Below are 15,939 nucleotides of genomic sequence, written 5' to 3'. Positions count from 1 at the left end.
GAAAGGTCCCTCTGTAAAATTAAGACCAGCTATCACACATCACAAATCAGAAGAACATGAGGAAAATTTGAGTGGGGCAGAGCTGGATGAAGAAGGGGATGACTATTATCCATCCACCTCTTCAAAAACAAAGAAGGGAGGTAAAAAGGGAAAAGGGAGTAAAGCTCCAACACACTTTACCAAAATTACCACCCGCCAATATACTCCCATGGAGTTAAAAACAATCCAGGGAGATTTTGCTAAAAAGCCTGAGGAAGGTATAATAGAGTGGCTGGTCCGCCTCTGGGACACTGGGGGTGGATATATACGCCTGACAGCCCAAGAAACTGAGCGCCTTAACTTAGGTGCAGGAATATTCCTGGAACACTCAGAGGGGAACACCCCTAAAACACTTTGGTCTCTGGCTTGTCGATGGGCAAGAGGAATTTACCCAGCAGATCGAGATGAACCCACAGTAATGCACGGGACCAACATAGATGAGGTAAAAACAGCTCTATTAACTGTGGCTGTCATTAGCATGCTTGGCCAAAACCCTCAAGAGTTAGCCTATGAAAGCCCATGGGAGGGTCAGGTAGATGTAGATGATCTTAGACCCCTGCTTAAGGGAGTTCCGAGTAACCACAGGGCTATGGCACTGTCCCTTAGATCAGAAGCTGCAGCACGTAACAGTACCTTTCGGGCAGTGCTAAACCTTCTGGTGTCATACTTTAGAGAATTCGGAGACATCAGAGCACTGACAGGCAAAGCTAAGATGCGTTCCCTTCAGGGAAACAAGTGGGCACCATCTAAAGGACATAAAAACAAGCGAGAGCCAACCCAGGAGGAAAAGGAGCTTAGAGCCAAGTTGTGGAGACAATGTCTGGCTTTAGGTTATCCCAGAGATGTGATAAATGGACTGCCCACAGAGCAGCTAAAATTATTCACCACCTTTAAAAGAGCTGACTGGGAGACAACTCATGCGACTCCCAGTGCACCTCTGCAGCTCTCTCCTCTTTCCCCACCTGCAGACACCCGGTATACTCCATTGCTGCAGCAACTGCAAGAGTTACCAGAGCAGGGAAACTAGCTTGCGGGGGTCAATCTCCTCTCCTAATAAACCAGCTTGAATCCAAAGAGGAGAAAACAACAGCAAAAGACCCCCGGATACATGTAACTGTAAATGACAAACACATTATTCCTTTCTTAATGGACACAGGGGCTCAAAGGTCCATGATTAAGCGAGAAAGTTTTCAGGGCTCGCCACCTACTGGCGGAAAGCAGGTACTTGTTACAGGGGTAAATGGCAGTACCATAACTTACCCATTAGTTAAGATAAAACTGGATATCCCCTTGCAACCCCACCATCAGCCCCGAAAATATGAGGTGATTTTGGGCAATGCCAACCTACTGGGCATGGACGTTTTAAGAGGAAAGAAGGGAAGGATTAATGGGGAAAGATGGGCTTTTGGAGTCAGTTCTGTTCCTCATGCCACCCACCTGGAAAAGGAAAGCCCTCCCCACTATTCTGTAAACTTACTTAGCAGCACGCCTGCTCTCCCGCCCTCAACAGTAACAAACATAAAGCAGTATAATGTCCCAGCTGAGGCCATAAGCCCTGTTACTGACCTGATCAAAGATTTGGAACAGCGAGGAATTTTACTTCGTACCCACTCTCGCTTTAATTCTCCTGTGTGGCCCATCAAGAAACCAAATGGAGACTCACTATAGACTATAGGAAGCTAAACAGTAACACTGGACCATTAACTGCAGCAGTCCCTAGCATAACAGATATTGTAAACACCATACAAACCTGGGATAAACCCTGGCTAGCAGTATTAGATGTAAAGGACATGTTCTTCATGGTCCCTTTGCAACCAGCTGACCAGGAAAGATTTGCTTTTACTTGGAAAGGTGTACAATACACTTTTACCCGAATGCCACAAGGGTTTAAACACTCACCCACTATTTGCCATGGGGCACTGGCAAAGGTCCTAGATGACCTTATCCTGCCACCCAATGTACAAACTGTGCAATACATTGATGACATCTTAATAGGTGGGAAAACCTCAGAAGAGGTACAGGAGGCTATGAATCAAATCAAAGGAGCACTAGAAGCCCTTAATTTAGAGTTACCAGCTGAGAAATGCCAAGGTCCCTCCCAAGAGATAAAATTCTTAGGTACTGTATGGATGGGAGGTAGGAGGTCTGTGCCTAATGACACTGTGCAAGAGCTAAATCAGGCACCCTCCCCTGAAAGTAAAGATCAATTGAGACAGATTTTGGGAACCTTGGGGTTTTGGAGAAAACATGTACCTGGCTTTGCCATTATAGCCAGACCATTGTACAATTTGTTAAAGAAAAGTGCTGCCTGGGAATGGGCTCCTGCCCATGAGGAAGCCCTCAGGCAACTGATAGGGGAGATACACACCTATCAGGCTCTGGGTCCCATACATCCTGAAGCCCCATTCCATTTGTACCTAACTGTGGGAGCCACTGGAATGTCTTATGCTCTCTGGCAAGACAGTAACACTGCTCCCAGACGACCAATTCAGTTTGGTTCCAAGTCATGGCAAGGGTCACAGGCTAACTACACGCCTTATGAGAAGGTGCTTCTGGCAGCTTATACAGCCTTGAGAGAAACTGAGGAATTAACTCAGGATAAGGACATCACAATTCACACTCCTCTTCCAATCATTAAACCTATATTGGAAGGGAAAGAGTTACCACCTGGTGTAGCACAAAAGATGACTATCCAAAGATGGGCACTTTACATACACCACAGGGTAGGGAGTGCAGACACTGCACAAAACCCCACTATGATTCAGGAATCCCTATGGAAAGTAGGAATGCCTGATGAATACCGCCTACCTCCACAGCAGTCTCCCATTAAGGATGCTGCCCCATTTGATCCTTCTAAGCCTGAGGGAGTATGGTTCACTGATGGCAGTGCCAGGCTAGTAAAAGGAAAATGGAAGGGAAAAGCTGCAGCAGTGCCTGCAGACACCTCTGCAGCACCCCTAACTGCTGAAATTGATGGGTCAGCACAACTTGCAGAATTAGCTGCAATTAAACTGGCCTGTGAAGCAGGAGCCACCGCAGTATATACGGACTCCTATGCGGTATGGGCAGGTGCCACTCAGTGGATCACTAACTGGAAAAATAACCACTGGGAAATAGGAGGTAAACCAGTCTGGGGACTGGAATACTGGAAGTGGTTATATCAGCATGGCCTGCAACAACCCCTGTCTATAGGACATGTCTCAGCTCATCAGAGGAATAATACCCCAGCTGCACAGTTAAACGATTTAGCCGATGCAGCTGCCCAGCTCTTTACCACACAAGTAGAATGGGAACGCTTATATTCATGGTTACATGATAATTTAGGACACACAGGAAGTGATGAGTTAGTGCGGCAAGCACATATCAGGGGGTGGCCTATCACCCACAGACAGGCTAGAGACCTGGTGCAAGCCTGCACTATTTGTGCTGAGACTAGAAAACATATAGCAGAAGGACAAAGGTTTGCCAGGCTAAGAGATGGAAAAACACTATGGGCAACCTGGCAGGTCGACTATGTCGTACCACTGCCCACTACAAGGCAGAGGTGGAAATACATCTTGACTGGAGTAGAAATTGTTTCAGGGATTGGTTTTGCATATCCAACCCGATTGGCAACAGGGTTGTCCACAGTTATGGGACTAAACCGCTTAACAGCAATTGTCCCAATGCCTCAAGAAATCCAATCAGATAATGGTTAGCATTTTAAGAATAAACTTGTAAGGGAATGGACCCTTAACCATGGAGTCCAATGGACCTTCCACCTTCCATATCGACCTCAATCTAATGGCATGGTCGAGCGCTGGAATGGGTTGCTAAAGAATCACTTGAAGCCTACTGATGGCACATGGGGAGACAGACTGGACGAAGTGGTGCAGAGGTTAAACAACAGACAGACTCCTACAGGAAGTCCAATCAGCAGGGGATTCTTCCCTACAGGGAAAGCTATCTCCTCTGCCAGAACACCACTGCACAGTTCCAAGTATGCTCCCGGAGATACTGTTGTGATTAAACACCCAGCCCTGGGAACCTTTACCTGCGTTTTGCACGCCTATAAAGAGAAAGGTGTATGGAGTGCCTTAAATGCTGATAAAAGGCTAATAACCATTACAGAGGCTTGGATCGCATCCAAGACCGGCTGACCATGTGATTTATTGCAGGAATGGTCCCATGGTTCCGAGCAACCTGCCAGCTAACCTGTCAGCAAAATGGATCATGCAGCAGACCTGTTTGATCACTAGAGACTACTGTGGACTGTTGATATATTTGCCTTTACTTATAATAGCAGGTGTAATTTTTGCTTTTGGTTTTAAAATAAGTTTTTTAGCTAGAACACGACCCACCAGAGATATGTTCCTGCAAGCCCTCATGATCCTTCTGTTGGCTCCAGTCACCTTGGCAATACCAGAACATCCTCTTCGGGGAGCAATCCAAACCATCGCCTCAGCTGCTGGTGCTACAAATTGCTGGATGTGCACCTTGCTGGATTCAACCAATGCACTGGGAATTGAATTTTTACCACTACATGCAGTGGCTGAGAATGGACAAACCTCATGGATGCAATGGTTAGCTCAACACTTGGGATTCTCCCTCTCCCCGTTTTACATTCGGTTGTGAAAACTGTTTTAACCATTTTAATTATTGTAATTGTTTTTTGTGTAACTTTATGTATTATGAAGCGTTTGATTCAAACTGCTCTTTCCTCCACACAAATCAGATACCTAGAGCTAAAAAGGGATCCTACCCAATTCCGCGAACCCTCATCCTCTAATTTGGTTGTTGGGTATTTCTAGATTTCCCCAAGGAGGGCAAGAGGTGCTGGCATCACCGCCACCTTGCAATCTGGGATGTAGTGTGGTGCATCAGGGGGTGGAATGTAGCCAGACAGCCAGCCCCCCCCCCCCCCCCCCCCAGACCAGCATTGCTGGAAACACAGGAGGAAGCAGGAACAGGGCACTTAACATATATTCCAGCACAGCCTTTGAAGCTGTGAAAGCACAGGTGTGCTGCTACAATGTGCCTCTGGGAAGAGATACGATGATTAAGCTCACAGCAGGCAGAGGCCCTGTGACAGACATGGCTCTTAGCCCCTACTAAATAGCGTGATGCACTCACACCAACATCCTAGGTGGGAAAATATTTACCCTGATAAAAGAAATGTCCAGTAGTCGAAACTTATTGTTTCTCTCCTTTGCAAGTGTAAACTACTCTTGTGAAAGCTGGCGTCACCCCAACAGACCAGCCTCAATTTGGCATAAGAAAGGAGAAAGAGAATAAAGGAGTACAGAGGTATAAGTAGGGGACCTACAGCACCATGATTTTTGAGTGCTTTTCACTATCTATCTGCTGGTCAGATAAGTGACAGCCTCCCAAGGCTTCTGCAGCTAAGAGGGTCCCTACGCCTTGTCCCTTATTCGTCTTTCCGCGGAACTGAGTGACCGATCCTGGCTTGGCACCGCTGGAATCGAGAGATGCAAGGAGGGTAAGAAGCACCCACACCTGATCTCCTATCTTTAGTGTACACATATTTTGAAATAGAGCTCTATATTTTGTTTTCTTTCTTTGGGATTGTGGCTTCAGTTTTGTAACTTGTTTGTGTGTGTAACATCTCTACATTTAAATAAGTAGGCACTAGCAATTTTGTAACCACATGATTAGAATCTAGCTTAATAAATTTTGGTAACCATTTATGCATAAGCCTGACTTGTTTTCTCTGGTTTACTGTAAAGCAGCCAACACAATTAAAGAACCTCAGCCGTTTTGGCTCTAAAGACTGGCCATTAGGTGAGAGTACTAAGAGCCTAGCGTTGAGTTGTGCCGCCTCCACGGGGCAAACTCTTGGGGCACCTGTCAGTCAATCCTGGCTGCCCGCTGCGAAGGAGCTCTGAGCTCTAGCAGTTAAAGTCACGGGTGTGGAGAGGCTCTTGGTGCTGCCATTGGGGCACCTGTCAGTCAGTATTGACTGCCCGCTGCGAAGGAGCTCTGAGCTCTAGCAGTTAAAGTCACGGGTGGTTAGGACCTTGGGGCATCCGTCAGCCTAGCCCGGGCTGCCCGCCGCGAAGGGACAGTGCGTCCTAGCGGTTAAAGTCACGGATGGTATAAACGGGCATAGCTGGCACCTCACCAAACATCCTTGGCCGTCGGCTAACAAATGTATATTTCATAAAATAGCTACAAGGGATAGCTCAATGGTTTGAGCATTGGCCTGCTAAACCCAGGGTTGTGAGTTCAATCCTTGAGGGGGCCATTTAGGGATCTGGGGCAAAAATTGGGGGGATTAGTCCTGCTTTGAACAGGGGGTTGGACTAGATGACCTCCTGAGGTACCTTCCAACCCTGATATTCTATGGTTCTATGAACATTAAGACAGCAGAGTGAAGCACTCAAAATTCAGGAAATGCTAGGCAGCCTTAAATCCCACTGTGAGTATACATTATGATGTAGTCCTCTTTACAAAAAGGCACACTACTGAAGAAGGCAGTGGAGGAGAAGAAAGCGGGGAAGGGAAGAAGAGAGACAGAATAAGGAAAGAGATGGGGAGGTTTGCAAAGGAGGAATCAAGACTTCTCTGAATTTCCAGGGAAGCTTTGGGGTGTCAGGGTGGGAGGGGATGGAAAGGCTTCACAGAATTACTGTATAAATATTTAGAAAGTGCCCATTATCACATTATCAGGTGCCAGTGCAAAGGTTAAGATAGGGGTTCTCAAACAGGCATCTAGGGCCCCCTGCGGGGCTGTGAGCAGGTTTCAGGGAGTCCACCAAGCAGGGCTGGCATTAGACTTGCTCGGACCCAGGGCAGAAAGCTGAAGCCCGACCACATGGGACTGCAGCCTGGGGCCCCCTAGCCCCGTGTCATAAATATAAAGGGAAGGGTAAACCCCTTTGAAATCCCTCCTGGCCAGGGGAAAGCTCCTCTCACCTGTAAAGGGTTAAGAAGCTAAAGGTAACCTCGCTGGCACCTGACCAAAATGACCAATGAGGAGACAAGATACTTTCAAAAGCTGGGAGGAGGGAGAGAAACAAAGGGTTTGTGTGTCTGTCTGTAGTCGTCTTGGCCGGGGACAGAACAGGAATGGAGTCTTATAACTTTTAGTAAGTAATCTAGCTAGGTATGTGTTAGATTATGATTTCTTTAAATGGCTGAGAAAAGAATTGTGCTGAATAGAATAACTATTTCTGTCTGTGTATCTTTTTTGTAACTTAAGGTTTTGCCTAGAGGGGTTCTCTATGTTTTTGAATCTAATTACCCTGTAAGATATATACCATCCTGATTTTACAGGGGGGATTTCTTTATTTCTATTTACTTCTATTTTTTATTAAAAGTCTTCTTGTAAAACACTGAATGCTTTTTCATTGTTCTCAGATCCAAGGGTTTGGGTTTGTGGTCACCTATGCAAATTGGTGAGGCTTTTTATCCAACATTTCCCAGGAAAGGGGGGGGTGCAAGTGTTGGGAGGATTGTTCATTGTTCTTAAGATCCAAGGGTCTGGGTCTGTAGTCACCTAGGCAAATTGGTGAGGCTTTTTACCAAACCTTGTCCAGGAAGTGGGGTGCAAGGTTTTGGGAAGTATTTTGGGGGGAAGGACGCGTCCAAACAGCTCTTCCCCAGTAACCAGTATTAGTTTGGTGGTGGTAGCAGCCATTCCAAGGATAACGGGGGTAATATTTTGTACGTTGGGGAAGTTTTGACCTAAGCTGGTAAAGATAAGCTTAGGAGGTTTTTCATGCAGGTCCCCACATCTGTACCCTAGAGTTCAGAGTGGGGGAGGAACCTTGACACTCCCCACAGATCCCCTGCCCTGCCCGTGTCTCCCCCACCTCAGCTGGGGTCTCAGCTCCCATTGTGCTCAGCGCTGCCCTTGCTGTCCCAGTGGGGGTAGGCAGCGAGCTCTCTGCTTTCCTCACTGCATCAGAGCCAGCGTGAGCCCCCTCTCTGGTGTGCAAGGGGGGTGGGGAGCCCCAGGGGTCTGGTTACAGGCAGGCAGGTATCCTGAGCTTAGCAGCTCCTCCCCGCTGCCAGCCAGGTCATCTGCATTTTCACTGACCATTTCCCTGTCCACCGATTGGATCCCTGGATTCAAATTCAAACCCTCAGCAGTTACAGGAGCAGGGCCTGGATCCTGTCCCAAAAAGACACCATCACCCCATAACAGGGTCTCGCAGCTGGTATCCTGGAGAACCCCAACGACCAGCCAGCCCCACCCCTCCTGGATCTGCACAGGGATCTGGGCCATAGGCAGGGCGAGGGGCTTCATCCCTGGGACCCTCACCCAGCTCACACAGCCGGGCATCTGAGGCTGCACCACCCAGGGCCTGACACCAGTTCTCTCTGTCCCAGGAACTCGCCACCCCAGGAAAGTCTCCCCATTGACCATCACCTTCCGCTCCCACTGGGGGTCCGAGGGGCCCGACCCCAGGAGACTCTACACAGACCTATAGGTCGGGGTCAGGAGTGGGGCAGGGGATCTGTGGGGAGTGTCAAGGTTCCTCCCCCACTCTGAACTCTAGGGTACAGATGTGGGGACCTGCATGAAAAACCTCCTAAGCTTATCTTTACCAGCTTAGGTCAAAACTTCCCCAACGTACAAAATATTACCCCCGTTATCCTTGGAATGGCCGCTACCACCACCAAACTAATACTGGTTACTGGGGAAGAGCTGTTTGGACGCGTCCTTCCCCCCAAAATACTTCCCAAAACCTTGCACCCCACTTCCTGGACAAGGTTTGGTAAAAAGCCTCACCAATTTGCCTAGGTGACTACAGACCCAGACCCTTGGATCTTAAGAACAATGAACAATCCTCCCAACACTTGCACCCCCCCCCTTTCCTGGGAAATGTTGGATAAAAAGCCTCACCAATTTGCATAGGTGACCACAAACCCAAACCCTTGGATCTGAGAACAATGAAAAAGCATTCAGTGTTTTACAAGAAGACTTTTAATAAAAAATAGAAGTAAATAGAAATAAAGAAATCCCCCCTGTAAAATCAGGATGGTATATATCTTACAGGGTAATTAGATTCAAAAACATAGAGAACCCCTCTAGGCAAAACCTTAAGTTACAAAAAAGATACACAGACAGAAATAGTTATTCTATTCAGCACAATTCTTTTCTCAGCCATTTAAAGAAATCATAATCTAACACATACCTAGCTAGATTACTTACTAAAAGTTATAAGACTCCATTCCTGTTCTGTCCCCGGCCAAGACGACTACAGACAGACACACAAACCCTTTGTTTCTCTCCCTCCTCCCAGCTTTTGAAAGTATCTTGTCTCCTCATTGGTCATTTTGGTCAGGTGCCAGCGAGGTTACCTTTAGCTTCTTAACCCTTTACAGGTGAGAGGAGCTTTCCCCTGGCCAGGAGGGATTTCAAAGGGGTTTACCCTTCCCTTTATATTTATGACACCCCGGCACTCAGGCATGAAGCCGAAGCCTGAGCAATTTAGCTTTGCGGTGCCCCCTGTGGCGTGGGGCCCTGGGCAACTGCCCTGCTTGCTCCCCGCTAACGCCAGCACTGGCTGTTATATGCAGAAAACCGGTTGTTGTGGCACAGCTGGGCCGTGGAGTTTTTACAGCATGTTGTGGGGGCCTCAGAAATTAAAGGTTGAGAACCCCTGGGTTAAGTAGTATGTATTGATGAACTTGCAAGAGTTCAGTTTTCTTTCTCCTGAAACCCCAGAATGAGGGAACAGCATGTACGGAACCATGATGAATGCACTATAAGGTGGGTAGAAAGTTGGCTAGATTGTCGGGCTCAACGGGTAGTGATCAATGGCTCCATGTCTAGTTGGCAGCCGGTGTCAAGTGGAGTGGCCCCAGGGGTCGGTCCTGGGGTAGGTTTTGTTCAATATCTTCATAAATGATCTGGAGGATGGTGTGGATTGCACTCTCAGCAAATTTGCGGATGATACTAAACTGGGAGGAGTGGTAGATACGCTGGAGGGCAGGGATCGGATACAGAGGGACCTAGACAAATTGGAGGATTGGGCCAAAAGAAATCTGATGAGGTTCAATAAGGATAAGTGCAGGGTCCTGCACTTAGGACGGAAGAACCCAATGCACAGCTACAGACTAGGGACCGAATGGCTAGGCAGCAGTTCTGTGGAAAAGGACCTAGGGATGACAGTGGACGAGAAGCTGGATATGAGTCAGCAGTGTGCCCTTGTTGCCAAGAAGGCCAATGGCATTTTGGGATGTATAAGTAGGGGCATAGCGAGCAGATCGAGGGACATGATCGTTCCCCTCTATTCGACATCGGTGAGGCCTCATCTGGAGTACTGTGTCCAGTTTTGGGCCCCACACTACAAGAAGGATGTGGATAAATTGGAGAGAGTCCAGCGAAGGGCAACAAAAATGATTAGGGGTCTGGAACACATGAGTTATGAGGAGAGGCTGAGGGAACTGGGATTGTTTAGTCTGCAGAAGAGAAGAATGAGGGGGGATTTGATAGCTGCTTTCAACTACCTGAGAGGTGGTTCCAGAGAGGATGGTTCTAGACTATTCTCAGTGGTAGAGGAGGACAGGACAAGGAGTAATGGTCTCAAGTTGCAGTGGGGGAGGTTTAGGTTGGATATTAGGAAAATCTTTTTCACTAGAAGGGTGGTGAAACCTAGGAATGTGTTACCTAGGGAGGTGGTAGAATCTCCTTCCTTAGAAGTTTTTAAGGTCAGGCTTGACAAAGCCCTGGCTGGGATGATTTAATTGGGGATTGGTCCTGCTTTAAGCAGGGGGTTGGACTAGATGACCTCCTGAGGTCCCTTCCAACCCTGATATTCTATGATTCTATGAGAGGGGTGGAAGGTAAAGGAATAAGGTAATTAGGGAATGGAAAAGGGAGGAGGGAAGAAAGCAAAAGAGAGATACCAAACAAAAAGAGAAAACTGGATGGAAGAACCTTATGAATTTGACGTGGAGTGGGAACACGAGGGAGAAGAAGAAGAAGGTGAGATAAAAGTACACAAAGGAGAATGGGAGACAAGAGCGAGAAATACAAGAAGGAACTCTGAAAAACAATCAACCCTGCAAAACAAAAATCAAACACCAAGTACATTATACAGAAATTCCTGCCTAAAGAGCAGCACAACTATGCATCAGCTGAAATAAACTAAGCATAGCAAAATATATGCCTGGATTGGCTTAAATACACTAGCAACCACAAAAGGAGTTGAGAGAAGAGATGTGTGCCCTAGACACTTCTCAATGCCATTTTCTAACCTGTAGCTCATGTTGTCTTTACTGACCCACAACCTCTACTAAATGTCAGTCAATTTCGACCCCTGAGAAGAGTAATTAACTTAATTAAGTAATGCCACAGAGGTGAGCCTCCACTACACTGATATTTGACTAACCAAAGGAAGAAGTATCTGTCTTCACAATGACCACCCCAGATAATTTAGAAGCAACACTGACGTATTTGAAAGCATGCGCTGTTCAATCCACCTTAATCACAACAGTAACAATCACAGTTGGGAGCAACAATTGCAAAGGGCACCTCCAGGGTAGGATGTAAAATTAAATCATTAAGTCTCCAAAAAGGAAAACGAGGAATCCCTTGGAAAAGCAAAACTTTAAAGAGAGCAAGCCATCCTGTTAACTTCCACTGCCAGTAGCATTCATTTCCACTCCCTGATTTATTGAATAGTGCTGATTCCTAACCCTTACCTTCCTTAGTTTTCTCTTCAGTTTTCTCTTTAGCATCTCCCTCTTTTAATGGTGCCGAGAGCCGTGGTGCTGGAAACACAGACTGGCTTGCTCCCAACATCTGTTCATTTTCTCCAGATTCTCCAGATACTCTTTCCTTTTTTGACTCTTTCTTAACACGTCCACTATCTTTATTGCTTTTTAGCATATCCTGCAATGTTCGGCTAAACAAGCCAGCTGCTCCACGTGGCCGGTTTAACCGAACAGGCCGCTTATCTGGAGGATAACCACTCCTAGATACAATCTCTGACTCCTCTGCAACATCATAATCCCGCCCTCTTGGGGAACGATCTCGTTCTTCTTTTCTTTTTATTCCTTTTACAAGGTTGGCAAGTGGCTCACTCTGAGCTTCATCATGTTCTGATTTAGGCGCTATACTGACTTGGAAGTTTCCTCCTAAATCCAAGGACCCAGATGAGCTAGAAAAAGTAGTGAAACTGCTGCTAGGGCTTCCAAAGAGCGGCTTTGTTCCCTTTTTGTCATCCTCTACTGTTTTGCTTGGTACAGAAGAGGCAAAGGAAGACGGCAAATTACTGCTGCTAGCTGGTTTTGAAAAGCTGAAGTTTGAACTGGTACTAGAGCTACTGGTCTCTTGAGAAAGGCCAAAAGGGGCCAGTAATCCAGGCCCACTACTAACTGGATGGGAAAACGTGAAAGATGTTGGGATGATCTGGCTTTGTGTTTTCTCTGGCTCGGAACCAGCACCAAAGATTGGTTTAAATATTGCATTTTCTGGTGTTTTAAAGCTGAATTCTGATCCCACAAAGCCACTGCTTGAAACTTCTCCAGATATAACTCCAAAGTTAGAAGCATTCTGAAAAGTTCCAAGGTTAGTAGGTGGCTTAAAACTGAATCCTTGGTTTCCAACAATAGAGGAGCTAGTTGGTGCAGAAGACGCCACAAAAGGGGTAGGTTGTCCAAGACCATAAGACTGTGTAAACCCAGAGGGTGGCCCAAATACCAAGGTTTGCCCTGAAGCTGGATGGCTTAATCCCGAAGGCTGAGTAAAGCTGGATGGCTGGGCAAACCCCAGGTTCTGTCCAGATCCTCCACTGCTCTGTCCAAACATAGAGGGCTGACCAAATCGAAATGGTGTTTGAGCCTGAAACATTCCTACAGAACTATTAGAAGGTGCTTGGAAAACAGCAGGCTGTTGTCCACGAAAAGGACTGTTAGGGTTCATCTTCAAAAGTAGGAGTTAGTGAGTATCTGCCAAAGAGAGCTCACACCTCGAACATCTGTTAACTTTCAGTTTCCAGTCAGTCATTCTAGTAATCTGAAAAACAAATGTACAATTACATTTTCTAATTGGTTTCCATTTATAATAGGGAAGTTCAGCCAAGATGATTAGTCAGTTTTCTTAATAGTCTTGTGAGGGACTATTTGAAAGTCCTAATCTACCAGTTCTTCTTTATCCATTATTTTGCTGATAACCTCAAACAATTTGAATATATTGGAAAGAGAGAGAACTTCCCTTTACAGAAGACATACCATTTCATCTCTATTGTGTCATATTCATGGGTGTGTTAAAATTGTCTGTAATTGCTTTTCAACCATTTAACCTGGCATCATAGTAAGGTTCACTAGGATTGCTTCTATTGCTTTTTTCAAACATAGGTATTACTCTCCAGTCCTGTGACACAGTAGCGGAATGTGATAATAGATTGCATAGTTTTGTTAGCAACTCAGTCACTTCATTCTTAACTTCCTTCAGAACTCATGGATGTACCATCCAGTCCTGATGACTTGATGCTATTTAATCAGTTTGTTTCAGCACCTCTTCTTTTGACAGCTCAGTCTCTGACAAGGCTTCATTCTTTATTACCTGAAGAGAGTAGGTCAGGATAGATATGTCCCTAACATTCTTTGTGATGAAGACTGAAATTATTTAGCTTCTCTGCAATGTCGTTTTCATCTTTAATTGTTCCCTTTATTCCCTGGTAGTCTAGTTGCACCACCGATTTCTTTACAGGATTCCTATTTCTGATATACCTGAACAATTCTGTTTATTTTGCTCGTTTTCCAATTACTTTTCTAAATACCTCAGCCTTCTTAAACCATAAGGTGGAATTTATCTACTATACATGTGACCATTATGGTATAATTAAGGCCCTGATCCTGCACTTACATCTTTGCAGGCACTTTTACCCATGAGGAGGTTCTCAGTGGGCAGATCCATACATATCCAGACGCATGATCAGGCCTTAATTTGTTTTCATCAGTGCTGACTCAAAGGATTTTTTGTTTTCACTTTGGGCTGTAAAAGCTTTGTGACTATCTGCCTTAAAATATATATATAGTGTTATCTTTAGGTACTACCCCTTCCCTGAAAAATCTTACACTTAATTTTATTGCACTTACTGATACTGAACAGATTAACTACTTTTTGAACCATTTCCTTTGCACTACTTTTAAGAGACTGCTGCACAAGAAAAAGGAAGGAAGTCCGAGCAAAACGCTATTTCCCAGAATAATATACCGTAGCTACTCCCTCCAAGGAGCAACCAGGCTACAGCTGGGCCAGAACTAATACCCTAGCTCTGAAACTCATCTTTCCATAAGGGACAGAGCCAGACCTAGTAGTGTGGACAAACCTGAATTTGGGGGCTTAAAATCATTTTCCATAAGTTCCTGGCATCCGGATTGAACCTACTACAGAAGCCATAAATTCAAACTGCAAAGCTGCATCTGTAGTCCTCTGCCCACGCAGCCTAAGCTGCATTTTCATTTCAGCGCTGCCCCCCACGCCCCAGCTCAATGGGAACTGCCTATTCAGAGACAGCAGGTGTAAAGAGAACAAAGAATAGCAATAATTCACACGTAGCCATACGAGAGGCTCCAGACCCAGACTGTGGCACAGGCAACTCAGGGCAGGGGAACAGGGACTGCGCTTGGACACGGAGGAAAGGAGTCTGGGGGGCAGGGGTGGGGGGCAGGGGCAGTGCCCAGGGACAAGGCCTGGGCAGGGGAATGGGGGCCGGGGTTGGTGGGCAGGGGCCACGGGGACAGGGTTTGGGGGGGGTCGGTGCCCGGGCAAGGGAATGGAGAGGGGGCTGTGCCTGCAGACAGGGAAAGGGGGGCAGTGGGCAGGAGCCGGGGAATGAGGGCAGGGGAGGGGTGATGCCCATAGACAAGGGCTGGGGACAGGTGGGTCAGTGCCCAGGCAGGTGGCATTGGAAGGGGGGGGCCGCGGCGGTGCCCACAGGCGGGGGGCCAGGGAAGGGGGGGGGCCGGGTGGTGCCCACAGGCGGGGGGCCAGGGGATAAGGAACAGAGACTGGAGGTGCCCAGAGGCGGGGGGCAGAGGAACGGGGGGGGCAGGGGCCGGTGCCCAGAGGCGGGGGGCAGAGGAACGGGGGGGGCAGGGGCCGGTGCCCAGAGGCGGGGGGCCGAAGAACGGGGGGGGGCAGGGGCCAGTGCCCAGAGGCGGGGGGCCGAGGAACGGGGGGCGGCGGGGGGCGGTGCCCAGAGGCGGGGGGCCGAGGAACGGGGGGCGGCGGGGGGCGGTGCCCAGAGGCGGGGGGCCGAGGAACGGGGGGCGGCGGGGGGCGGTGCCCAGAGGCGGGGGGCCGAGGAACGGGGGGCGGCGGGGGGCGGTGCCCAGAGGCGGGGGGCCGAGGAACGGGGGGGGGGCGGGGGCCGGTGCCCAGAGGCGGGGGGCCGGGGAACGGGGGGCGGCGGGGGGCGGTGCCCAGAGGCGGGGGGCCGGGGAACGGGGGGCGGCGGGGGGCGGTGCCCAGAGGCGGGGGGCCGGGGAATGGGGGGCGGCGGGGGGCGGTGCCCAGAGGCGGGGGGCCGGGGAACGGGGGGCAGGGGGCGGTGCCCAGAGGCGGGGGGCCGGGGAATGGGGGGCGGCGGGGGGCGGTGCCCAGAGGCGGGGGGCCGGGGAACGGGGGGCAGGGGGCGGTGCCCAGAGGCGGGGGGCCGGGGAATGGGGGGCAGGGGGCGGTGCCCAGAGGCGGGGGGCCGGGGAATGGGGGGCAGGGGGCGGTGCCCAGAGGCGGGGGGCAGAGGAACGGGGGGCGGCAGGGGGCGGTGCCCAGAGGCGGGGGGCCGGGGAATGGGGGGCAGGGGGCGGTGCCCAGAGGCGGGGGGCAGAGGAACGGGGGGCGGCAGGGGGCGGTGCCCAGAGGCGGGGGGCCGGGGAATGGGGGGCAGGGGGCGGTGCCCAGAGGCGGGGGGCCGGGGAATGGGGGGCAGGGGG

General features: G+C 48.9%; 1 protein-coding gene across 4 annotated transcripts in view; it reads right to left on the bottom strand.

The window, feature by feature from the left end:
- MCM3AP (minichromosome maintenance complex component 3 associated protein) overlaps nucleotides 1-15,939 on the bottom strand; it is a 100,155-nt gene that overhangs the window by 76,531 nt on the left and 7,685 nt on the right. For 3 of the 4 annotated variants that reach the window (XM_073306988.2, XM_073306987.2, XM_073306989.2), the window contains exon 2: nucleotides 11,698-13,012. In XM_073306988.2, the coding sequence (XP_073163089.1) occupies nucleotides 11,698-12,919 (1,222 nt within the window). In that variant the 5' untranslated portion in view covers nucleotides 12,920-13,012. Of the gene's footprint in view, nucleotides 1-4,379; nucleotides 4,939-11,697; nucleotides 13,013-15,939 lie in introns of those variants that run through there. The other variant, XM_073306990.2, reaches the window with a different exon arrangement.

The sequence above is a fragment of the Lepidochelys kempii genome, chromosome 11 (genome assembly GCF_965140285.1).
Source record: "Lepidochelys kempii isolate rLepKem1 chromosome 11, rLepKem1.hap1, whole genome shotgun sequence".
Taxonomy (NCBI): Eukaryota; Metazoa; Chordata; order Testudines; family Cheloniidae; genus Lepidochelys; species Lepidochelys kempii.
Note: the sequence above shows the minus strand (reverse complement) of the source record. Positions and strands in the feature narration are given on the sequence as shown.